At 45.9% G+C, this 26,735-nt stretch overlaps 1 protein-coding gene across 1 annotated transcript in view; it reads right to left on the reverse strand.

Annotated features, from left to right (window-relative positions):
* Positions 1-4,009: 4,009 nt before the first annotated feature.
* The window catches only part of LOC118913449 (T cell receptor alpha chain MC.7.G5-like), a 582,985-nt gene continuing 560,259 nt past the window's right edge, over positions 4,010-26,735 (reverse strand). The window contains exons 6-9 of the mRNA XM_057489042.1: positions 7,718-7,972; positions 6,183-6,227; positions 5,192-5,299; positions 4,010-4,559 (exon numbers count right to left, since the gene is read on the reverse strand). Coding sequence (XP_057345025.1) covers positions 5,193-5,299; positions 6,183-6,227; positions 7,718-7,972 — 407 coding nt within the window. The 3' untranslated portion in view covers positions 4,010-4,559; position 5,192. The remainder of the gene's footprint in view (positions 4,560-5,191; positions 5,300-6,182; positions 6,228-7,717; positions 7,973-26,735) is intronic.

The following is a 26,735-nucleotide window of genomic DNA, read 5'->3' on the forward strand; positions in this document are numbered from 1 at the left end:
GATTCATAACTGGTAAAAGTCCTGGGAGAGAAGGTTAATTTAGGGTCAGTGAAGCTTGCAGATAGCAATGGGCTCCCCTGCCCCTGCCCAAAAAGGACTCATCCTGAGTTCTCATAACAGTAACCTCCGTCATGCAGTTACGTCTCTTTCATGCCCATGCACTCCCTGGACTGTGAGCTCCTTGGGGACAGAAACTGTATTTAATGGGAGCAATACCCTATTGAGATATGATTTACATATCCTAATATGCGCAATTGTGTACTGTCTGATACATTTTGACTGTGTAGACACCTGTGTAACCATCACCCAGACAAGACACAGAACACTTCCCCCACTCGGAAGCTTCCCTCATGCCTCTTGCCAGTCAATCCTTCCACCCCAGAGACACCCACTGTTCCCAGTTCTACCCCTGTAATTAATTAGTTTTGCCTGTTCTTGAACTCCATCTGTGCGGGTCATGCAGTTTGTACAGGGACTTGGTCCCCAGAGCCTGGCATGGTGTCTGGCATGTGGCAGATATGCAATGAGAAAGAAAGCCTTAGTTCTTAACCTACCCTGTGGGAGAGTGTTGGCTTCACTGGGAAACAGGCTGTGAGCTGTTAGTGACCTGTTGGCATAGGCCAGTGACATGCTGGATCCTGGACCCCAACCCTGGCAATCTGATTCTGATTCCTAAAGCTTTCTCTTGGCCCCAGTGGGGTCCCTGCAACCCCTCCCTCTGGGCTTCCATCCTGTGCTCTTTGGGAAGGAGCCTGGTGACCCTGGGCAGGTAGTGCCCCCTGCTGCCACTGGGGTCTGGGGCTCTCCATGGGATGTGGCAGGCCCTGGAGCCCAGTCAGTGACTGGCGAAAGGCAGAGGCTTGGTTCATGGAATAGAAGTCGTTCTGAATTTTAATTTTCCTCTTAAAAGAGGGTTTTCCTAAGTTTGGGGACTTCTCTTTCCCGGAATAAACAGGCTAAGGGAAAGAGGCCTTTTTGGTGGTGCACTGCTGCCCCCAGGTGGGTGGCTGCAGCCACTGGTGGGCCCACCAAGCCCGGCGTTTTTCAAGCCTCAGGTTCTGGTCTCAGTTCTGCGCCTCTTGGCTCCCTGGTCCCTTGAATCCTGGTCTTCCGGTCTCTGAGAGGCAGATGTCCATCAGGGCCATCCCTCAGCACTTCTGCCTCGGCCTGGAGTGGGGGTGTTCCTCAGAGAACCAGCCCCTTCTGTGTGTGTCGGGGGAAATGTGGTCCCTGTGGGGAGGGTTGGCTGGACAGAAGCCTCCAGGGCTTGCTCTGTATTTAGCAAATGTTTAATCAGGCACAGCAAGGTTTGACCTAAGGGCTTGTTCAGAGGTGGGGGCAGAGATGGTGGTTGGGTGGGTGGGGGGAGGCTTCTCTGCAACGGGTGGTGCAGTGCCTCACAGTCTGCTGCTGGAGGTGGGTATGCAGGGGCCTTCCTGTCGCACCTGCGGTTGGTGGTGCAGGTGGTGTAACGGCCCAGCTGGCCTCGCTCCGGCACGTGGCCTGCAGTGATGTTATCGCTAACTCAGTATTTTTAACTCTTCTTTCCAGAGGATGTGGCTTCTGCGGGAGAGCTTCAAAGGGTGCCCTATTTGCCCCTGTCAGCAAACATGACGTCATGGAAATGGGAGGGGGCGGCCCCAAGCCTCCAGACACCTGGAGGAAGTGGGGACTTTTTCCCCTTCCTGTCCTACTTCTGGCTACTGATTCAATGTCTGACTTGTTTATTAATTTCAAGATGTAGCTCTGCAGTGATACTCAGAGGAAACCTTATGCATGTGTGTCTGAGTGAAACGAGGCCTGAGACTAGGCGCCTTCTGCAGGGCAGGGCACTGGTGGCCCTCGGGCTTCCTCCCCCTTCACTGTGCTCATTAGCAGAAAGACAGCGCTGAGTCTCGTGCTTGTTCCCCCCAGGCCCACTCATCCGTAGGAAGCTCTTCCTCCCACACACAGCTCCAGGCGGTAGACTGGAGAAGGGGTTTTAGGATCGCATGTGTGGGAAAAGTGAGGCAGGCCTTAAGGCACGTGACCTTCAGCCCTGGACCTTGGAATGGTACTGCCGCGCCTGGAGCTCTGACTCCTTGGGGCCCAGTGTTTTCCCAGAGCAGCCATCCTCAGGGTCTGTCGGACAGTTGCCTGACTGGAGGCTGCACTTGCCAAGGGGCCATACTCAGGTTTTACTTTTCCTCACCGTTCTTGATAGGTTAGTCTTAGCAAAACTGTGAAACAGTGGCTCCCCTGGTCACTGTCTCTATTAATCCCCACTTTCCTTTCTCCCAGGCTCTGCCCAACTGCCACCAACTTGGCTTTCTTCCCAATGCCTAATGGCACTAATGATCTATTTGCTCATTTGCTGGTTAAGTGTATATTAAGCATCCATTGTGTGCCAGGCACTGTGGTAGATGTTGTAGACATTTGGATGAACTAGATACACTTCCCATCCCCAGGAGCACATTGTTGAGTGGACTTTCTTGCCTGATAACTAAGGTCATCCATGTTAAGGGCTTTACATGTGACCCCAGGAGAGCTGGATTTTATGGGCAAGCCAAGATGATAAACAATCCTTTAAGACTCAGATGGCTGCCTCTCCAGTGGTGGGTCATGGCAGAGGGGTCCCTCTGTTGGAGCTGGAGACCGCACCCAGGTGTTCCTGAAGCAGATACTTGCTTAGCCTGCCCTTCTTGGCTGGACTGTGACTCCAATTATACTCAGAGGAAAGTTCTCTGCTGAAATGTCAGAGAAACATATAGAATTTTAGGCCTGGGGTCGTGAGATGTCACTTGGTCCATTCTTCTGGGGGCAGTAAGGCATCTGTCCAGGCAAATCTGTTCTACAATTGGCCTTGGTGACAAGTTCCCTGCTGGGACTGTGGCCTTCCCTCCTTTAGCCTGGTCCCTGCTCATGGGGCCTGGGGCACTTCAGGACTGCACTTTCTTATGGATTTGATGACCTTGTCTCTAGGCTTCCTTGGCAGCCTGAACAATGCCTGGCCCCTTACTGCACTGAGGGGCTCTGCTGCGTGATGGCGGGGAGGGGCCTGTCTAGGTCACCTGTTGTGCTGGTAGGTCCCTCCCTGTGAAAGAAGCAGGCCTGAATTGCAGCTGGAAGGGTTTGCATGTTTCTGGCTGGTGTGGTCAGAGACACACAGGTGAACTACAGAGATATTTGGGGATAGGGTCCCGTCCCTCCCCTGGGGATTGGTGAGCGCTGGCCTTTGATCTTGACAGTGGTAATTGTGAGGTGGATGGCTGAGTGGTCTCTGAGGGGTGTTCTCCTCAGTGTCCATGATCCCAAGAAATGTACTCAGGCTGCAGGAGGCTCAGGAGAATCCCAGGGGCCCCAGGCAATTCCAGCTCCCGTCCTTGAGGTGAGGGCTTGAGATAGCTACTCTGCTTGGCAGTGGCCCTGGGCTTGAGGGCAGAGAGCTCCTTTCTTCTTTCCTTACCACCACATTCAGGATGGTGGGAGTGGATAGTCTGGCTAGGGTCATGATCTTCTTCTACCCCTGGCCCCTGCTCACTGGGCACTGGGTTGGGACCCAGGCAGTGGAGTGGTGGGTGGTCCCAGCCATGAATCTGTGGAGCAGTGCACAGTTTCAGTGGGACTTCAGTCTGAAATGAAAGGCAAAGGAAATGTTCCTGGAGGGCGGGAGGCAGTGGGTAGCATTTTGGGGATACTTGCTGTGTGGTCCATGTCTGCCAAATTTGAAGAATGGGCCATTGCCACCCAGGTACATGGGCCTCCAGCTATGAGTGGCCCAGTGGTGTGGCATGAAAACAGAAGATCAAGGACCCTAATTTTTAAGTGTGTTTGCCTGGCCCGCAGCACAGCCTTCTAAGTGGAAATTTTAGAAGTTATTCCAGGAGGAGGTTGACTTGCACAGCTTGTTGAGTCAGGCTCCCTGAATGTCCTCCTGGACAAAGGCCTTGGTTCCTTTCTGCCCAGCTAGTGACCCACAGCAAGCTGAAACTGACCCCTACCAAACCCATCAAACCAGAGCACAGTCTCCTCTCCTCCAAGCTGCTTTTACTGAAGCCATGACAGCAGAATAGACAATGGCGCTGAGAGACACAGCATAGCAGGGCCTAGATAATGGGATAATTTCCCCCACATCTTGGGAAAAGAGTGATATGTATTTTTTCATGAACACTATTTAAAAAATATAAACTAGTCACAACATTCTCCAGGAGCTAAGGCCCCAGACACCCCACTGGGGATCCCCCATGCAGTGGGACATCAGAGGCAGTCTCTGGGGGAGGGATAGGGAGTTACGCCACAGCCAGGAGGGGCTGCAGCCCCGGCCTTTTCTGGCAATGTCGGGCTGTGACAAGTAGCAGTGAGGGAACAGAGTGGGTGGCAGCAGCATTTGGCAGCTCTTCAGCATCTTGATCACAAATATCTGGTAGGATCCAGTTGGTGGCATTGCCAATGGGGCCAGAGAGGTTGGAAGGACCTTCCCCTCCAGGGGGGCAGAGAGTACACCTCTGCTTGAAGAGGCAGGGGTGGGGTGATGAGAGGCAGGGAGCCAGGGAGCATCTTGCTCTTACATTCTTGGTGACCTGGGATGAGGAAGAACAGAAGTCAGGATACTGGATGCTGAGGAGACCCAGGACAGTTAGGGATGTGAGAGAGTTGCTGTTTGGAGAGTTCTGACTGTAAATGGACCCTGGAGTTATTTTAGCTGGTGGTAGAATGGGATGCACTTGTCAGAAGGCTGACCAGGGACACTGGGGGAGAAGGGCATGGAGGCTCGAACTGGGCTTAGAGATATAATACCCTCACCGTATTGGGGGAGGCCATGAGGACTGGGGGAGCTCTAGGTTCTGCCATGAAAGGGACACAGCAGGAGGCATGAGTGCAGATGAGTCTAGGTCCTAAGTTTCTCTTATTCTCCACTCATTGGTGGGGCCCTGCTACATGACTGTTTCTTCATTTCCAAAATGAGGGTAAGAACAGCTTTTCTCCATACTTCATCAGGGAGACATGGCTTAACTGAGTGTCTCTTGCCACCTCAGGAGTATATTTCAGGCCAATATTAACAAGCTCAACTCCTAATAGGAGAAAATGGAAGAGTTTGGTGGGCCTGGACTCAGGACCTACAAGCAAGACTCTGGGGGAGGTTTGATTTCTCAGCCTGGGGACCCATCCCCAGATACCCCCACCCCACCCTGCTGGCCGAGTGCCCTCTCACCTCAGCTGGACCACAGCCGCAGCGTCATGAGCAGGTTGAACCCGACCACTTTCAGAAGGAGGAGGCGGAACCCAATCACCGACAGGTTTTGGAAGTTTAGGTTCATATCTGCAAAACCAAGAGGCCACAGCGGTGTGGGCATGCACGCACGAGGTCTGAAGAGCCCCTGTGACACACTGGCAGCTTTGACTGAAGCAGGGTGGGGCGGGTGGGGGTGAGCTGCAGCTCCTAGCAGGCCTCCCCCTTTGAATGTCTGTGCTCTTCCCCTTATAACATAGGTGTACATTCCTCCAGGCCAACAGTACTTCATTTCAAAAGGGAAACCCCACTGCTCTCTGTCCTTATGTTATTTCCGAGTCTCTCAGGGGACGGGGGTGGGGATGGGAATTGGGTGCTCAGAACTTACTGTAATCCCTTGGGTCTGGGCCTCTTAGTGAGAAGCTAGTGTCAGAAGCACAAGAGGAATGACTCAGTAAAAATGCTCAATGGAAGTGAGAATGGCTCAGGGTAGGTGGTGAGGAATGGCAGGGACCCTGAGAGATGAGCCCATCACCCACAATAAGCTCTGCTGCTTTTCTTGAAAGAAGCTAAAACCCCCTGCTATGGGGGAACATGTCCTCAGGATGAGCTGGTTAGTCTGGGGCTCTGTATAAGCCAGTCAGAAATGTCACAGCCGGGCCACCCAGGAGCTCTCTTTGGCTGTCCTGATAGTGGAGCAATTGAAAGGACTACAGAGGCTTAGGAGTGAGTCACTGGCATGTAAAACAGACTCATCCTTAAAGTTCTTAGAATGGAAAAGAAAATGAGATATGGTAAGAGGAACTTGGGGATTCAGGATGATCCCAGTCTGCCCTGATGAGGGCTCTGTTTCTATTTCTCATAACTTCATTCCCAGATCCACAAATTCCTCCCTCCTCTCCCATCCAGTCAGGAACTTCTGGTTCCCAGCCTCCTCAAACCTGTGTGAAGCTGGGTTAGGTCCCTCTCTTACCTGTTTCAAAGCTTTGCTCTGCCAACTTGGAATCACAGGGAAATTCTAAAAGGAGAAACAAAAGAATTTTCTTAGAGTCCATAGCGTGCTGTCTCTTCCACCCCAGACCTCCTACGAGTTGGGCAGATGAATGTCTGCAGCCTTTCTGCTTCCTTGTGGGGTGATCTAGAGGGTTTGTGCCACTGTGGGACCAACCCCCTGGCTTCTGGGCACCGTGTCATTCACTTACAAGCAATGGTTGTGCAAAGTCCCTGTTACAGGATGCAAGGCCATAAGGAGCCATCAGACACAGTACCTGCCATAGGGAGGCTCTAGTCTGTAGTCTGATAGAGGCAGTAAGACACACATAGTGTGGAGTGCTGTAAGGGTATAGATGCTTTTATGTGTTCCACAAAGTTTGGATCCTTGCACCCTCAATTTGTTCCTCTGTTTTCTCCATCTTAGCAAATGGCATGAAAATTGATTCAGCTGCTTGGGTATAAAATCTAGCCACCTACCTTGATCCCCTCTTTTCCTGCTCATCTCTGCATGGTTCTATCTTTAGATCCCAAACAGCAGCAGCCACTCAGCTCCCCTGCCACCACCCTGCCCAGGCATCCATCATCTCTCAGCTGCCATAGCTTCGTTTCTGCTTCTGCTCTTGGCTCCTACAATCCCTTTTCCATTCAGTAGTCAGAGTGCTCCTTTGAAAGAGCAAATCAGAGGTCATTCCCTTGCTTAACGCCAATCTACAGCTTCTCACTGTGCTCAGAAGAGTATCTGCCCTCTCAGGACCCAGGAGTCCCTATGATCTGCCCTTGCCTACTTCTTCCTTCTTATTTCCTACTGTGCTTCCCCTTTCTCACTGTGCTCCTGCCTCAGGCCTCTATGGAGCCTGCTGTGCCCTTGGCCAGGCTTCTTACCCTTTAAATCTCGGCTCAAACAGCATTTACCCAGATGGCCCTTCCCTAAGGTGGCTTTTTCCTCAACTCCAAGTGAAAGCACACATTCAGTCTGAAGTTATTTAGATTCTGCTTGCTGATGGATGGTCTCCTCCAGCTAGAATGGAACTTCCTCAGGGCAGACTCCTCATCTGACTTGTTTATTTCTCCACTCCAGCACCTGGCATGTATACATGCACAACCAGTGGTTGTTGAATGAATGAATGAGTGAGGTTAGTAGCTGGGAAAGCTCTTTGGCAGAGAGAAAGAAATAGGGGGAGATACGTTGTCTCAAAGGGCATTAGAACAGGGCCCAGAAGAGAAGTAAGGGGCAAAGAGCCTGAGCAGGCAGGGAGGTGGGAACCCAGAGCAGGTGAGAGGCCAGTGCCCTCTTCCACCACTTCTTCCCATTGGCTTTTTGCCCAGGACATTCTGTGGCCTGCCAGGATGGGGCTCACTGATGCTCAGGAACAAGAGAGTAGGAGCTCTGCTGAAAATTGAGGCTGAGACCACCAATTCAGGCAGCTTTTTGGTATCATTGACCTGAGTGTGGGCACAGCCAGGCTTCTCCAAGGGAGGAGACTTAGCTTGCCCAGACACCAGGGCTGCACTCACTTGAGTCAGGGTGGAAGATCTGGTTGAAGGCGTCTTCGCATTTAAAATCGATGCGGCTGCTCCAGGCCAGCATCCCGTTGCTCTTGGAGTCCATGGCCTTCATGTCCAGCACGGTGCTGTTGGAGCTGTATGCTAAGGAATCTGTGACTTCTGGCACATTGTTTTGAGAATCAAAATCCGTGGCTAGACAGACGGAAGTGTTGATGGATTTAGGGCTTTTCAGCTGGTACACTGCGGGGTTGGGGTTCTTGATATCTGTGGGCCAAGAGGACTCAGGTTAGGAGATGCTTGTTTCTCTCCTTGTCCCAATCCAGACCTGAGGTCAGATGCCAGTGATGGGCAAGAGCAGGGCTCTGCGGGTCTGGCAAGTCACATTCTCATGCTTTAGGTGGGAAAGAATATTCTAGAAACCAGTTGCTTATAATGGACTGGACTCAGGGACAGGCACAAGCCATCAGTCCTGGCCTAGAGGTTCTCAGTGGACGCACTGTGTGAGGCCCTGCCTGCCATTCCAGGCACCAGAGAAGCTGGGCTACTTAATAATGCTGCTCATTCTTCTACTTAATACGAACTGCTCAGCAGCCCTGGTGAGCAGCAACATGGCCCTGGTAGGACAAAGCGAGCACAGAAGGAAGGCCCAGAAAGTGAAGCGTGTGTCTGGGCATCTGGGGTGGTGTCCCCACTTAGGGTGGGCATTGTAGGCTGCAAGTAAGTCAGATTGGTCACATCACCAGATTTTCTCACTCATAAAAGTTTTAGATTATAAATCAGAACACCTGTGTCCCAGCCTTGGCTCTGCCATTTACTAGAGCCATTATGCCAACCCCTTAAATCTCAGGAATTCATGTGTAAAATGAAGATGTTGCATGGCCCGCCTTCCAGAACCAGGCTGTTCTGAGAAACAGATGAGAGTTTCTCCATTTAAATTTTGTTTAATAAACTGTGAGGCCCTGAATGCAGTTATTGCTACGACCAGGCTACTGCCGTGACAATGTGCTACCCAGTCCTATGTGGTCCACAGCAAACAGCGTCTGCCCCTCACCCCCAGGACACAGCCGTCGCTGGAGGCTTTTCCTTGAGAAAAGTGCTTGGAATCATTCTTCAGTATCTCTGTAGGATTTTGTGTTTTTAATTCAACTCTCAGTATTTGTTCTTTCAGACCTCCTGCCTTTAGAGGAGGAAGCAGAGGTTTGCCATGAGTGTTAACACATTGAGGCCACCCAGGGAGTTGACAGCAGGCTTGGGGCAGGAGCTTCCTGCCCCTGTGGCTCTCAGCTCCCACAGCTCCTCACCCTGCACACGAAGGTTCTCAGACCAGCCATGCACCCAACTTGCTGAGCCAGGGTGGCCTTGGCAATGCAGACACCCAGCCGGATCCGAAACCAGGGAAACCAGCCCTTGGCATGGCTTTGGGGCAGGTCAAGGGAGAGCTGCCTGTGGTGTGAGGCCGTCCCTGGAGCAGCAGGGCAGGGGTGGGCTGGTGGTCACATGTGGGAGACATCCAGAGCTCTGGTGCTGAAGGAGTCTGCCTCTCCCCACAATCTCCACATACCTGGGGGGCCCTGACATCGCTGTGGGTTACGGCCTTCAGGCATGGATCTTTCACAGGGAGGGAGGAGTGGGGAAGCCATGAGCAACACCAACATACTCCAGTGATTTGTTAGTCATCAGTGGGAGTCAAGGGCAGGACTAGGCAGGGGTGGTGCTGAGAGAATGTGGCCTTGAGGAAAAGGCAGAGGATAAGGTGCCACCAGACACACTTTGGCCTTAGGAGGGGGAGGGAGGTGCTGTGGGGCAGATGCCCGACTTTGAGTCCTGGTTAAATACTCTCTCAAGTCCGACAGCCAGTGGGCGTCAGGTTGGAGAAGGTCTAGGCCATGCTGTCCAATAGGATAGTCTTTAGCTACCTGTGACTATTTAAATTAAAACAAACTAAAATTAAATTAAATTAAAAATTCAGTTAAAAACCAAAACTTCATTTTAAGAGCTCAACAGCCACACATGGCTGGTGGTGACTCTATTGGACAGTGGTGCAGGTCCATAGGGCATTTGGCTGTCACAGAACATTCTGCTGGACAGCATTAGTCCAGAGAGAGCAAGGTCACAGAACATGAGATGTTGCAGAAAGGCAACAGGGGCAGGGTGAGAGCCTTAAAAGTCATCTTTATGTGTGTGAGGTGACTCTACCAGGGGCAGGCCAAGTAATGCTCAACTTTGCTAGTGAGAGATCAAAATGAAAGAGCAATAAATGAAGTCAGAAGAATTGAGGTGATTTTTAACTTCTTTCAAATCTTGGTTTACTAGTTGATAGAATTGGGTCACTTTTTCTTCAGATTAATTCTAGGACTATTGCCTATAGTATAGTGTCCAAACTTCCCGGCATGACATTTAGGGGCTGTAATGTTCTCAAGTCCTTTATTTGCCCCATTTAAGTACAGCTGCACCAAACTTCATACTGGCTCCTTGGAATGTAAGCTCTGTGACAGCAAAGGCCTATCTTCTGTTAACTGTTGTATCCCTAGTATTGCCACATAGTAGGTACTCAAGAAATGATTGTTGGATAAATAAATGGCCTAGTGCCCATCATATTTGCAAAATTTCTGCTTACTAGACTTTTTGGTCAAAAAAACTGGGTGCTGATCCTAAAGTTGATTTTTTAAGCCCCTTTTTACTTTCATCATCATGTACCTCTAGTGCAACCTTTTTTTCTTGTCTGGTAACAAGAAATGAGTCACTTATAATTTGGAGGACTTCTGGAACCCATCTACCAGAGCCCTGGGAGGAGAGACTTCCTGTTTCACCTTAGCAAGATAAACACATCCTACCACTGACAGTATCTCAGAAGGTAGCCTTAGCAAGACTGGATGAGGTTTTCAGTGTGGAAGTTCAGCTATTCTAGATCCTCACGGTTCATTTTAATTCAAAACTAACCACAGAAGCACATGCGCAAACGCCCTAGTGCTTTAGATCCCAGGGCCACAGCGAGGATTGAAAGCTCCCTTACTGCTAAATCCGTGCTTTGTAGTTAGGTACTAGGAACCCAGAAATGTGAGTTAGCAACACTAATTCAGGGTCCCACTGAGGGTCTGGTGAGTGTCAGGAAGCAGTGAGCCTTGGAGGACTTATAGGGAGTAATGGAAACTCTGGTTCCTTTGCCAAATTGCAACTGGGAGGCAGTACCTTCATACCACACCTAAGGTTCTCATTACGGAAACCCTTAGGTTTCCCCTCCTCTGAAGGATGGGGTAACCCCTCAAAGAGTGTGCTGAGGAAGGCAAGGTCAGGTCCCTAGGCCATGAGCCCTCCACAGGAAGAGCTGACCCCTCACCTTCATGCCCAGTGTGCATTTATAGCTTGGATTCCTGGCCTCCCTGTGGCTCGATCTGGTCCTAATTGTCTGTATTGTCTTGAAGGCTTTCATTATTCCTTTTCTCTGTTGTCTATGAAGATATCTTCTTTGCCCTTCTCTCTATCCAATTTTATTGCCAGATGTAATTACTTAGACCAAAATGCATGTGCCTTGTTCACTCCCAAGATCATGCCTTCTTTCTTGTCATTCCTTATGCCTGGAGGTCCCCTTCTTTCCTTTCTTTGCCTGCACAGATCTTACCTATCCTTCAGGCTCAATGAATCCTTTCTACTGCATAAAACCTTCTCCTTCTAGGCCAACTTTCCAGCCAGGATCCTAGTCCTCTGAATTTCTATTGTGCCTAAAGACATTATCAATTGGTTAATACTTAAATAGATTTCAGGTTGCTAAATTTACAACAGTTCTGTCCCTTTGGCTAGTTTTTTACACTATGTGGGGACAAGTCAGACATCTATCTTAGACTTCCTACGCAGCCTAACATTTTATAAGAGTGATGGCCACATAGAAGGCATTAAAAAATATCTATTGAATGATTAAAGTCAAATTTTAATGTGTTTGACCTAGAGAAACACAGATTTTCAAGATTGATAGTGATGCTTTTTCCCCCGCACAGAAGCCTCTTATAACAATTAGTTCTATAGGAACACGGATATCCCCAGGAAGGGACTGGTGACACTGGCCCATGGGGTTGCCGCTGGGATGACTCACCAGACATTACGGACAGTTTGGTTCCTTTTCCAAATGTGAGTTTATCAGTCATTCCTCTGGTATTCACACTGTAGGTGACACCATTACAGAAACTCACTGGACCCACCTCCTACTTCAGAAGGAGAAGCACTGATCTCCCACAGGGGACAGAAGAATCGTACTTTTTGACTAAGACCCTCTGCTCTTTTGTTTTGAGACTTTGTCTCTGACATGCTCAGTCCTTTTCCTTCTGTCCCATCCTGTTGAAGTGCCTGGTTGGAGGTTGTGATTTCAATAAGCCAAGAATTCAGTAGAGCCAAAACCCTTGTCCAGGGAGGCAGTGTCTTAGATCCTCTAGTGGGGGGTCCAGGACTACTTGCTCATCATCTGCCTCAGGATTCCTAAGGTCCCAGCCTAAGAATGTTTCCTGAGCAATGAATGCTGGATGGGAGGATGTTTTTGGGGACAGGTGGAAAAAACCATTTGGGGTCCTACAGAAGAAAATACCTGGGCCTAACTCAGCATCTTGGACAAAGAAAATTAGTTGTCCATGTCTACACTTGCCCCACTCTGCTTACTTGGCTGGACACTCACTCTGGTCCATGCTCCAAAGACTGGCATGGTCCTACTGCTGTATCCCCACTGCAGGTAAGGTCTTTGTAATAACCTTCCTGATGTTAATCTGCTAGAACCCCCTAGGCTCTGAGAGCAGAATCCGAAAAGGCTCCCTGGGTCTTTGTTTCTTAGATCTCCTATTTTCCAGGGAAGCTGTTCCCTTTCCCTTTATAATAATGTAAGGTTTTTATAGCAAAGTCTTGATAGTAATAATAATAATTTAGAAAAGCTATAATTTATTGATTATGTGCAATATGTTGGGCATTGACTAGTATTATTATGACGTGGTTATTGTCATTTTACTGTTGAGAAAGTGGAGCCTTTATTAGCTGGTGAGGGTAGAGCCAGAATTTCAGATCTGCCAGCCTGCCAAGCTGTGCTGTGAACCCTGTAGCATCCTGCCTCCATGCCTTGGTATTTCACATGGTGTAATTGACATTCAGATAGGGGTCAGGGTCACTTTTCCCTGGGAGAGGTTCAAAACTCTGCTAAACTCCAGAGGGGAAGAATCTGTGAGCATATCCCTATGCCATGCTCATTAGCCACACCAAGGAATTTAGCTACCTGCTGCAGTAAAAGAGAATTTGTGTTTGCTATTAACTCATCTTTTTCCCCCAGGGGCACTTATCTAATTTTCTGAATATTCAGATTATCTGGTGCTGATATTATCATCTTTGCTTGAAAGCACTGAATATCTGAAACTCTTTTTATGTTTCTATAAATTATTCTGCTCAGAATTTCATTTACTCAATTGGGTCTTGGCATTTCTGTCTTTAATGTGAGAAATGGGAACATTTTAAGTCATCAAGAGAGCTTGTAGAAGTGGAAAACAAGTGTTTCATATATCCTCCAGTGAGTCTGTTTTCTCATAGACAAGTTGCCAGTTCCTTTTGCCCTGGTGGTTTGTACGGTCATCCTCACATGGGTAGTCAGCCAGTCAGGTTCCTGCTCCAAAGATCAGCTTATTATAACTACCAGACACATGATAGCAGGGCATTTACAAGAACTTGAACCTGGCAGGGTCAGCCTCACTGGGACAGCAACATATCCTGTCCCTGTTTTATAGACTCCTCCAAATGCCCTTTCTGTGACTCGAGTGGAAAAGTCAGGCCCACTGAGTCCTAATTCCTCAGTTCTCTGTAATAACCCCACAGACCTTTTCCTCATAGCCAACCTGAAGCTGGTCCAGCCTTCTGGCAGGGTAAATGCCCATTCTGGGTTCCACACCAAAAGTGAAGGAGGAAAATTGGAAGAGTCTGGAGAAGAGCCAGGGATTAACTGGGAAGTGAATTTTAGGGGCAAATTCATAGTCCTGGCAGTTAATGGAAAATCTAGGGTAGGGCTTAATCATGGAGTGGAGCCTAATGAAGGGCTTTCCTTTTAAAAATCGGTTCTTTTATTTTCGCTGAGGGCAGAGAAAGAGAGACTAAAATTGCCACAGGATAGTCATATAAAATGCACAAGGAGGACTGCTTAACTGTGAAGCTCATGAGAATCAGGAGTGAGATATATATATGGGGCCAGAAAATCTCTTTCTGTGGAGGTTTCCAAGATTAGGGTTGACATTTGTAGCAGGGGGAAAATCTCCCAAGTTTGAGAGGGGTTTAGACAAATACTTTTTGGTAGGAATTTCACAGAAACTCTAGTCCTTGTAAATTTCTCTGCAAAAAAAGTTTCTAAGCTCAAATAAGTTTGGAAAATGCTGTATGTTATATTTCAGTCTTGAAGACTGACATGCATATTAGCATTTTAAAGTCTCTGAGAAGTCCTGCAGTAAAGAAATCCAGAGCTTCTCACCCTTATGTGATCCAATAATCTTTTTTTCTTAAAACATCCATTAACATTTGTGGAACATATGCAGGTTTAGATAAATATTTCTTGAAGTTCCTTTTAGTTCCAAGAATTTAAAATTCCATCCAAAATTTTAGCCTTAAGTTTCTTGTGTTCTGAATCTGTTTGTTCTCCTATGTACTCCTGCAGGCACAATTAGGGGTCCTGATTATTTCTTTCTAATCATCATGAAACAGCTTCACTCTATTTGGGTAATTGCTGAACATGTAGTCAGCTGTATAGAAAATTCTCCTGTCATCAGCAAGAGCTCCAGGGCAGATATGGATGCAGTCAACATGCAGGAACTACACTGTTCCAACCCTTTGCAGGGTTCACCTTCTAGAAACATTCACAATTTTAAAGCCTTTCCCAAATGTAAATGTATTGGTCTTTCTTCCACACACCTTCCTACATGCCTTGGAGTTGTGTACCTCAAAGAAGATTCTGGTCCTAATGGAGAAAAACTTCCTTAGAACAGAGAAGAGTTTCCTGGGTGGTGTCTCAAATGGAGACATAAATCTCATCTCGTGTATTTATCATCAGACCGCTTTCCTTTTTGCTGCCAAAACCCATTTGTGCTGCTTCCCAATCACAGATATTGTGCTACTTCTGCCTCTGAACTCTGATTCTTGAGAAAAATGATGGGCCTCAGGGTTTCCAAATGCAGCCTGAACTGACCCATGGCAGGGAGCTCTGGTGAAGTGCACTCATGAACAGATAAATGCAGAAGGTGTTTCCCTGGATAGATGGGCTTTCTCCCACCCACGTGCATTTGGAGGGATTCTGTAATCTCCCTGTTTTGGAGCCTAGCAACTCTCTCTTTTGGAAAATACTTGCTGCTGTCTAAACCAATATGTTCTAAACCATTACCACCCCTCCATTCAAGCCTTCCCTGACTCTCCTAGCCAGAAGGCATTTTTTCAGTGTTCATTTATTTGGTGACACCTATGTGGCAGGCACTGTGCTGGGCTACAAAGGGGTAAGGATGAAGCAGAGAGGGTCCTGGCCTCACAGAGCTTATGGTGCAGTGCACGATGCATGTAAACATTAGGCAACTAAGATAGGAAGCCAGGTACACCTTCCTTTCTGCTCCCATTGCAACTTGGATGTACCTCCACTATAACATGGTGGCACTGGCATCATTGCCTGTTTATACTGATGTTTACCCTCTGTGAGGTCCCGGATGGCAAACTCTGATTTTCCTTCCTCCCTTCCCACATCTAGCATGGTGCTAAGAATATAATAGTTGCTTAGTATATATTTGCTGAATAAAAAGCCCTCTAGATATTTTAATTCATTTTTAAGGTAGTCCTGCTTTCTATCTGCTTTTATTAGGATTATTTCATTTCTCTTTGAGTTCTGTATGGCTCCATTTTCTAAACTTCTTAATGTTTTTGATGCATTAAATAATATTTAGGCTTTAAGTTTCATATCTCCCTATTAGGCAAGGGGTTTTGTAGGAGTGCATCCAATTCCTAGGGTCTTTGGGAAGTTTAATTTACCACCTTTCATGAAAATTAGATGGTAACAAAAATAATTTTTTTGCAAAATCAGTCATGATTTCTCTTCTGATAAAGATCTTTTATCATAAAGGAATCTAGAAACAGCAAAAGGGTCTTTCTTTGTAATAATGACAGGACAATCTGCACTGGCCATTTCTACCATTAGCAAGTAAACCACTATTGAGCCAGTGGCTGGGAATTCAAATTTCAAAACATGAAGAAACATGAGAAATTAGCTCAGGAAGGGCAGATTCATCATCTAAGAAGGCAAAGGAGGGATTTGCTGTGTCTTTGGCTAGAGTCCAAGGTTGGGCACTTACTTGGATGCACATGGAGTCTTGTTCCACTCCCCAAAATGAGTGTGCGGCTGCTGGTGTCTACACCCTGGTATTGGGCAGTGCAAATACCTGCCCTGTGTCATGTGGGCGGCTGCCCAGCTCCCTGGCATGTTTATGACCTTCACTCCTGGGAACAGGGCTTTAAAACAGCCTGTTCCATGCTTTTGATCATAGATTTCTCTCTGCATGTCACTTCATGCCCAATAAACAGTTGCCCTAGGCTTCTACCTTCCTCCTGCCATACCTGCATCCTGCCAACCCAGTTCAACAATTTTCCTGATCTCTTCAGAAATGCCTAGTCCTGTACCAAGGTCATCATGGCAAGAAGGCTCAGGATGGGCAAACCAAGGACCAGACAGGGGGCTGCAGGGCCTGGTGTGTTCCCTCAAGGAGTGCAGGATGGGTGGTGGCAATGTGTAGGGCATGGTTAACAATAAGGCCCTAGAGTCAAAAAAGATTAGACTTACTAGCTCTGTCATTCCCACCTGTGTGATCTTGGGCAAGTTGCTTATCCAAAGCCTCCATTTCCTCATCTGTAAAATGGGTGTAATACCAGCTACCTAACATTAGGATGGGATGTGAGCACTGAATGAGAACTTACAATGAGGACACGGTGTGGTCCTGACACATGTCAGGCATTCAGCAAATAGTAGCTAAATATGATATGATGGGGTCACGGGGAAGACAGTGTAGCACAGAGAAGAAAAAAAATGATATGATGATTCCCAGCAATATTTTGCACTAGGGAAGGGATGGGAGTTCTTGCAGCTAGAGGAGACCCATTCCTTCCGTACAACCTCCCCTGGCACCCCAGACGCCTCAGTATCCTGGCTGAGATGCTTTCATGTAGGACAGATATCTCATGGATCCAACCGGAGGTGTGAGAGAGAGTCTCAGTCATAGGGTTGGGGGGCAGGTAGACTCCTTGGCTACCAAGAAGGAAGTTCTACTTCAGAAACCTAAGAGCAAAGTCTCTTACCTCAAAACTTGGGGATTTTCCTCTGAAAGCGTAGTGCAAAACCCTTGTCCAGCACAGCCACACACATTAGACCCGACACATTGATAAGTTACTCCCAGAGAACACAGACCTCTAACGATAGAGCTGACCACATCACAGACTCTCATTATTACAATATCCTTCCATAACGGTTCCTGTCTACAAGATTTCCCTGGTAGAAATGACCATTTCTACAACACTCACGTGGATGAACAACAAGGCTGGTCTCTCTTCCAAATGTAAGCTTGTAGTTTCCTCCTGATACACACAGCAAGGAAAGCCTTTGATAAAACCTGTCTTGTGTGACCTCCTTCTACCAGCCACCCCAGTGGTGGTGGGCAACAATCCAGGGACCCACTGACCAGTGCTTACAGGGTGGCAGGAACCTCCCGCACCTGTCCTTGTGCCTCCGAGCCTGCTATTGAGGGTGGTGATGGGAGCAAGTGCCTGGTGACTGGAGAGCTCCTCAGCCCTTTGCCCAGGAGAAAACCCATACCCAGGAGAAGCTGGGCAGTGAGTTCTCAGGAACACCACCAACCTGGCTGCTTCGGGCAACACTAAGGGTCTGATCCCTCTTGAAGCTACAAGGGCTTGTGAAAGGCTCTGAGGAGGGGGTCACAGGAGATTTCTACTGTGTTGTGTGAAGCCGTTATGACCTGCTCTCCTTCAGGCTCTGCTGTTCTGTCTTTGCCTTTCCTGAAGTCTTTGAAGCTCCCCATTCCCAGCTTTCTATCTGCATGAGCCCAGGGTTTGGTCCCTGCTCATTTCTGCCTGAGGCCTAACTCCAAACAGGCTTCAGGTGCTTCCTGTGTTAGGTGGTTTTTTCCTTCCCTCTTTACCCTCTGGAAACAGGCCAAGGTACCCAAAGCTCTTTGATTCCTTTACTTCTAATGACCTTTATTCATACAGGGCCCTGCTTTTATGAAACCCTAAGAAAGAGAAAAAAGTCACAGAATTTCCATGAACGTTTTGAAAGATGGGAGAAACAGAGATCATGCTCCCCATTTCAGAGATGCGAAAGCTAAGCTCTCAGGAGTCACGTTCTGGGCACAGTTCTGCGCTGACATGGGAACTCAGCACTCAGTTCCCTGGCAGGTGTGTGCTGCCAGCCTCAGCTTACCTCATGCTGGGCTTGAGGGCCACGTTAGCAAAGAAGCAAAGAGCTGGGCAGCTTGGCCAAGCCCAGGGGTGGGAGTGTGAGGCTGCGGCCCCAGTCCTGAGCTGCACTGCCTGCTCAACATGGCTTCGCAAAGATGTTAAGACCCTGGGCCTCTGGCTCCCCCTGCAATGTGAGCAAGTTGTCCCCTTCCAACCCTCATTTTTGTGTCATTTGTTCAATTTGAAAAATTGTACCTCTGAGAAGAGCAGGGGCATATTTTCACAGAGGATGGGAGTGTGGCCAGTGGAGATGCTGAGGGAAGGGGAGGGTGGAGGAAAACAGGGGAAGGCAAAGGTTTGGAACAGTGATTAAGAACCTTAGGAGTGGCATTGATGAATGACATATCTCCCTCCCACCTCCCATGGACAGAAGTTGTCCAGCACCAGGGGTCGGAACAGTGGTGAAGGGGGGGGGGTCATTCGTCCAGGAGGATCCCAGATCACTTACTTGGTGTGACTATCACTTGGGTCCTCTTCCCAAAACTGAATTTGTTGTTCCCATAGGCACACTCTGGTTAAGTACCTTACAAAAAGGTCCTGGTTTTGCCCACTGACTCTTGGAGGACAGACACACTTCACCATAGCTCTACAAGCTGGGGACCTGGCGAGGCTGATCCTAAGGTTCCTTACCCAGCCCCATGTATAGTTAGTGCTATGAGCCTCCCTAGTGGGTATAACAGCATCAGCCTCCATGCTAACCACTGGCCTCCATTTTTGTGGCTATCAACAAACACAGCCTCTGGCTGTTTCTTCTCTGGGGAAAACCAGAGCCTTTACAAAAATTTGTGAAAAACCTCCCTCCTACATAGGCAGGGTAGGTGTGAGTATTTTTAAAGATACTGGGCAGTAGGTATGCATTTTCCCACCTCAGCTGCCATGCTTGAGAAGAAGGCACCATTTTCTTGGGGACATATAAAAAAATGTATTTTTCACTGTGCCAGAAAAGTAGGAGCAAGAGCATTTCCAGCATGCTGTGCTGGAGCACATGCTAAAAACATGCCTCTGCATGACTCAGAGTTGCCATGTGTTCTCCAGGCCGAGCAAGAGTCTTGGTGACTCACACCTGACTCATTTCTATTTCTATCCTCACCTCACTTAAGGATGTTTCCTGCCAAGGGGGATTTTTGTCCTCAAGAAAGTCAATATCTCAGCAGCAAACAGACTTAAATCCTTTTCCAGGAACATACTGGTAGAATCTTGCTCAACCTTTGCCAGGGAATATGGACTGACCATTATCACCCCTGTCCTGTCTCAAGTCAGCAGGGCCCCAGGCCTTGTATACTACACACAGCACCCTCTTGGCACATTCACATATAAACTGTTATTCAGCTTTTAATACATGAGTGTTTTGTTTCTCAGATAAGATTGGAAGTTCTTAAGAGCAGAGCCCATATCTTAGGCTTCTTTTCTTTCTTTCTTTTTAAAAAACCAACTATGGTCCATGGCTTGTTGATGATACTCAGTAATCATTTTCATGAGATGAACTGACTTCTACTGTGCATAATTATTGGGACAAGGAGACCAATTCTGGGAGAGGTTAAAAGCTAAGTATATTCTGGGTAGATGTGAGGTGCAAAATCTAAGTGCTTAGGCAGGGAAAACCAAGGAAGCATGTCTAAGAGACATAATAAGGATAAAAACCAAAACACTGTGAGTTTCATGTTGACCCTCACCAGATAGGAGGCAACTGAATGAACAAGTAAGGCACTAGACAGACTCAAAAGGAAACTCATTTTTCTCTTGATAATCTTGTCACTGATTCTCCCTAAAGGGTAAAAAAAATAATATGGCAGAAAATATATATTCCAGGTTAGCAGCATTGTTTTTATCAGTAATAACATAATTAGTAGTAGTAGTAGTAGTAATAATAATAATGAAATTCTATTATAGACCTTGTTTTTAAATGCTACATATAAAAATGTAAACCCAGTATTGGAAGTGGGGCTACACATTTCTGGAGATCTGACTTACTTGGGATGATTAAAAGTTGGGTGCCAGTTGAAAATATGAGTTTCTGATGGCCTGTTTTCACACTATGACATAAGTCTATGCAAAATGGTACCATGTAACTGGACCATAGCCTGGGATTCCAAAAGCACACACCAGTTAGTTACTAAGCATGTTCCTGTGTCTGTGTGTATGCACCAAAGTGGGAGGAAGCATATAGTTTTACTATTTAACCTTCATTTTCCCAAGACCATTAGAAGATGACAAGAAATGAGATAGAACCCAGTAGGAGATCCTGCTTTGTAAACAATGGATTATTTAAAAAAAAAATCACAAATATTCAGATAGTAAAAGTCATTCATATAATTACAGAGTGTCAGGTCTGGACAGGACTTAGGGGAATTTTATCCAGCTGCACTCACTATGTGTTCAGTACATGTTTCTTGCATGCGTGATGCTCAGAGATTCTCTATAATGCCACATTATCACTGCCAACTGATCTTCTTATTTAAATAGCAGACAAAACCATGCAATAAAAAAATTAATGAAAATAGATGTCCCTCAACTATAATACCAATCAGGTTATTTTATGGAACTTACTTGCTTCAACAAATAGTCTTGTTCCCATCCCAAAGACAACTTTGAAGCCTCCAGTGTTCCCCACAGTGATTTGTACTGGGACGAAATGGGTTGTTTTCTTCTTCCATTTTTTATACTACAGCTGGAGAGCAGGTCCAGGTTGTCTAATAATAAGGAACACTTTTTTATACTCCTTTAGTAAATTCGATTTGTTTTTTTCCTGTTCATGAATTTATCTCATACCTTCTACCTACTGGAAGCCTATTTCACCCAACAGCAGTCATTATTCTGTAAGATTCAAGGACCAGAATCCCTAGGTTTTAGTCCCAGCCTTAGTTCTCACTGACTTAATGATATTGGACAATTTAGCCAACCTCCTTGGGTCTTAATCTCCTTACTGAAATATAAAGAGGTCTGAATTAGATGATTTCTACACTCCCTTTCAGAGCTAAAGTTCTATGATCCAGAAATGTCCTAAGTGCCTTCAATGTTGCAGTTTTCTATAACTCACAAATGAGTCAGGCACTTGCAGATTATTTATACTGGTGACTGATCTACCTGGGAAAAATACAAGAAATAGTGAGGGGAAGGGAGAGTCAGAACAAGGGAGTGGTTGCTGCCTGCTCATCTCTCTGCTTTCCACTGGGGCAAATGCTCCCAGTAGTCCTTGTACTTTTTGCTTCTTTATTAAAAGGGGAAGGGACTCCTTTGGACATTTGGGGTGTTCAATCAATCCCAAAGTTCCAGCTCTAAGTCATGGCGATTTCTAAGAAAAGATATATTCCATGTATTTCCTTATCACTGTGATTTGCATTGTCACTCACTTCTAAGAAAGCCCTGGCACAGAGTCTGACATAATGTAGTAGAAAGACCAAGGCTTTGAAATCAGACAAGCAGACTGTGGTCTGAATCTAGATCTTTCCACTGACTAACCCTGGGATCTTGGGCAATTACTTCTCTGAGGGTCAGTTTCCTCTTCTGTAAAATAAGGTTACTGCATCCTGCCCCATAAGGTTGTTTAAGGATAAACAATACTGTGTGTCATGCTCCTAGCATCATATCCACACATATAGGCACTGAGAGGGTGGTTATTATTCCGATGTTAAGTTAGATTATTGATTAACAAGGTTTTTCCTTAAGGTTATAGAATTTGTTCATGAAATAGCAGCAGGAGTCCATATCCTTGAGTCATATAAAACTCCAGGGTGGTTTAAGAGTGAGATCCCAGAGCCATAGATTTTGAGTGCTTTGACCCTTTCATCTCATGCTGCAGGAGTCTGAGGCACACCAAGGGGCAGTAACTTGCTCAATACCACCAGTTGGGGCCAAATCAAATCTAGAACTCTAGATAGAACTAGAAGCCTGTGCCCTTTTCTCTGCACGTCACTGACTCCTCCACTGAATAATGTTTAGCGTAAAGGGGCACAATCCTTAGAGTGAATTGGGTATGGTTTATTTGGTGCATGGATAAAGTAACCTTGAATATTGTCCCCCAAGTTCAACTCTGAATCAATGGAAATGAAAGTAGAGAGTCTATTAGATCATGGCAATTTTCTGCTCTTCTAGCTTTTTTCCTCTATTGAGCTCCATTTAGCTCAATTCTAGTGCTCAAAAATTCTATTAGAGCTTCTGTCAGCCTCTTATCTTGGGAAAATTCCTAATGGTTTGCTAAATCCCATCCAAAAGAAAATATGCTTGTACAGTCTTCGATACTTTCATTAATTTATCTCGGTGCCAGAATTCTTACTACTTCAGCATAGATTATAATCAATTATAAATAAGACACATGACAAAATGACATCTTTTCTTCCACTCAGAATGCATTTTGTAGTTGCTATAGAATCTTGCACTTATGTGGCTCCACTTTCAACCAGGTGCCTGTCCCAAAGGTGAGTTTGTTTGCTCCTTCCCAGGAGTCCCACAGGGTGTGATGCCTCACAGTAAACTCCCTTCTGTCATTTCACCCCTTTTCTAGTTTGTCCTAATCTTAGAAAAAACTCCAGATTTAATATAGTTATTTGACTTTTTTATATTAGAAAAAGCACCCCTAATGCCAAATGGAATAAATTCACAGGCTGCTGGTGCTAGGAGGCCAGAGAGGCCCTTTAGGCCTATGCCCTCATTTACCGATGAGAAAATGGAGGCAAGGAGATTTGCTCTAAATCATGCAGCTAGTTGGTAGCAGACCAAAACATGGTCCTATTTGATTCTCAGCCTAGTGCTTTTCCCTCTACACCATGTACTGAATGTGTCATTTACTTTATTTTCATCTTCTCTTTTGCCTGGAAACTTGATTCCTTTGGGTGTTTGATTTCAATTAAACAAACATTTATCAAGCATTTATTTTGTAAAAGGACCATATTGGACACTTCACAGGATATAATAAGAGTCTCTACTCTCAAGGATCTTTCAGTTTTAAAGGCAGATCTCTTCAGGAATGAAAGATTTCTGTAGCTATATGATCACAGATTGCCCAAGATTCCTTCAGCTAAAATTTGGAATGTAGAGGATAAGAGGAGTGGGAGGGGAGACTGGGAGAGACTATAGACTTTAAAGGAGAAGCTAAACTACTTCTGGAGAAACCAGATTAGCTCTAATCATCTAGGCTGTTTTGACCTAGTGAATTAGTTTTACTGTTATTTCCAACTCTTTTGTTGGCTGCTTTCATTTTTTCAAAGTCCCTTATGAAGGCTCGCACTTAAATTTATAGGTCAACTGATAAAACAAGGAGGAAGCATCCATAAGGGTAAAACAGATTAAGTGTAGAAACCGTAAACCAGATAAGGGCAAAATACGAGCAGGATGGGGTCCACATTTACCTGGAGAGACTTGAAGCATGGTTCCCTTTCCAAAGGTGAGTTTGTTGTATCCTACATTCACACTACAGTAACCCCCCATACAAAAATGGTCTGCAATGCTGGGCTTTGCAACCCCTGCTCTACTTAGGGAACGAGAAAGAAGACAGTTATTTATGGAGAATCTGTTATGTGACAAAAGGGTTAACAATCTACATACTACATTACCTCATTTAGGCCACAGCTGTGCCATAAGCTTAGCTATTATCCTTATTTTACAGATGAAGAACAGGTGATCTGATGCTAAGCTAGTTGAACTAGCACTGCTAACAAAGACGTGTATTGCCTGGATGCAAGAGACTTTTTAGCATTGGGGCAGATAAATCCTACAGGAACTACGAGAGAAGAATAATCACCATTGTTCCTTCTAGAGTGAGACTGTAGCTGTGTTGGAGTTAATTCTTTTGCTAGATCCAGACAGCAGCACAGTGATCTCTTAAAACTCCAGTTCACCTCCAACACATGAGCATTCCTTAATCTGTCCATTATTCCTCTAATACTCTACCTACCAGGCCTAACCAGCAGTCTAGTCCCACTCCTGAAGATCCACTGATAGCCTGCATTCTTCCACAGTGCTTCTTAGTAAGCACAAAACACCCCCAACACCCCCAAGTCCACACATTCTTCTCCTACCTGAGAGATACAACCCTTTCACCTACAAAGGGGGCTACATCATAATTTTCTTTTTACATTCTGTATAACACACAGGCCATTTGACTCAAATTTGGGCACTTATTGTGTAACACTTAAAATTTTAAGTCTGCCTCTGTCTCTGGGTCTATCACCATCAAACTCATGATTTTCAACTCTATCCAACAGATATGTCTAGACCTTCTTTGGTCTCCATTAAAGTTATCAATTTTTAGATTCCTGCCATAGTGTCTCTCTTAATCTTAACTTCGATCAATCTGAAACTTCAAGGAATAGCATCCACATCATTATGAGTGACAGCTTCCTACTCGCCATAACAAACTTGTTTTGTGGACTCACTGAAGCCTTGTTTCTCACTCAAGTCCTGTTCTGCCCCTGAAGCCAGGTGTCCTTCTGACTAAAGGACACCCAGTCTGCTTCAGGTCTGGTAAAAACACTTGTTTTCTCTTTGGTCCTTATCCTTTACAAATCTATTGTTTTCTGTTGGCCTCATGGATCATGTCCATTAAGAAAGAACACCACTTGGATGGAACAGTTCTATCAGAATGTTAAAGGATAGATGAAGAATCCTACTATCTATTTAAATATTCTGAGGATAGCCACAGAAGGCCTATTATATCCCATTATGTGCTCCAAATGTTACACATGGAGAGGAGATGACATTAAGAAGCTGAAACATTACCATTTGACCCAGGAATTCCACTCCTAGGAATTCACCCTAAGAACACAGCAATCAAGTTTGAGAAAGACAGATGCACCCCTATGTTTATCGCAGCACTATTTACAATAGCCAAGAATTGGAAGCAACCTAAATGTCCATCAATAGATGAATGGATAAAGAAGATGTGGTACATATACACAATGGAATACTACTCAGCCATAAGAAAAGGGCAAATCCAATCATTTGCAGCAACATGGATGGAGCTGGAGGGTATTATGCTCAGTGAAACAAGCCAAGTGGAGAAAGAGAAATACCAAATGATTTCACTTATCTGTGGAATATAAGAACAAAGGAAAAACTGAAGGAACAAAACAGCACCAGAATCACAGAACTCAAGAATGGACTAACAGGTACCAAAGGGAAAGGGACTGGGGAGGATGGGTGGGTAGGGAGGGATAAGTGGGGGGGGAAGTAGGGGGGTATTAAGATTAACATGCATGGGGGGGTAGGAGAAAAGGGAGGGCTGTACAACACAGAGAAGGCAAGTTGTGATTCTACAACATTTTGCTATGCTGATGGACAGTGACTGTAGAGGGGTTTATAGGGGAGACCTGGTATAGGGGAGAGCCTAGTAAACATAATATTCGTCATGTAAGTGTAGATTAGTGATACCAAAAACAAAAACAAAAAAGGGCAGTTCCTGTGTGGTAACCTCCAATGAGTTCTACACAAGGGTATAAAGGGCATATAAAAGTCTAGGCAAAGGGTCTGTTTGTGTTTATACAGAGGATCAAAGCCTAATTGGGCTATCCTGAAAATGAACTAAGATACGATATGAAAGAGAACTTCCAACATCAGCACTCTCTGGAAGACTCATGCCAGAAGATGATCATCAAAAAACCCCAACAAAGATCCACGCACTGCTACAGCTGTAGATGCACTCATCCCACCAGTTCCTGGACTTGCCATGGGAATGAGGAAGGAGATATCTAAGCTGGCCTGTGCATACAGTAAAACAACAAATTTGACTGGATCTATACTGTTGGAACTCAACCAAGAATTAGGAGAAGTGCAAATTGTAGCACTCCAAAATCTTAACAACTACAGACTATTTACTGTTAAAAGAACATAAGGGATGTGAACATTCCCCAGGAATGGGTTGTTTTAATTTGTCTGATTTCTCTCAGACTGTTCAAGTTCAGTTGGACAATATCCACCATATCATAGATAAGTTTTCACAAATGCCTAAGGTGCCTAACTGGTTTTCTTGGTTTCACTGGAGATGGCTGGTAATTACAGATATGCTTTGGTTATGTAACTATACTCCTATTATGTTAATGTGTGTGCGCAATTTAAGTAGTAGCTTAAAACCTATACATGCTGAAGTACTCTACAAGAAGATATGTCAAAGAAATAATCAATCTTCCCATGTTTTCTTCCGCCTGCTGCTTTTCTTCTTCCTTCCTAATTACAACCCTTAAATAGAATTCGTGCCTCATATCAAATTTACCGAGTATCATAATTCTTCCAAGTGGTAAAGATACCTCAAGACAAATGCTGGTCATAGAAGCCACAGGGCATAAATATGCAAAGAAGTAAAAAGCTAACCTTTTCAAACAATAAGGCTTCCCTCTCACTTACCAACTTCACATTTCCCTGTATGGCCCCGGAAGATGACTGGTTAGCCAGAGACGGGTAAGATTCCTCAAGGGAGGAACAACCTAAGACAGGCACAGTCGCAGGGGGGCCATCAGGTGAGAAATTGGGGATCAACAGAGGTGAGGCTTAGAACCTCACCCCCCCTGTTCTGAGAGAAATCTTCTGCATA

This window comes from Manis pentadactyla, chromosome 11 (assembly GCF_030020395.1).
Source record: "Manis pentadactyla isolate mManPen7 chromosome 11, mManPen7.hap1, whole genome shotgun sequence".
NCBI lineage: Eukaryota > Metazoa > Chordata > Mammalia > Pholidota > Manidae > Manis > Manis pentadactyla.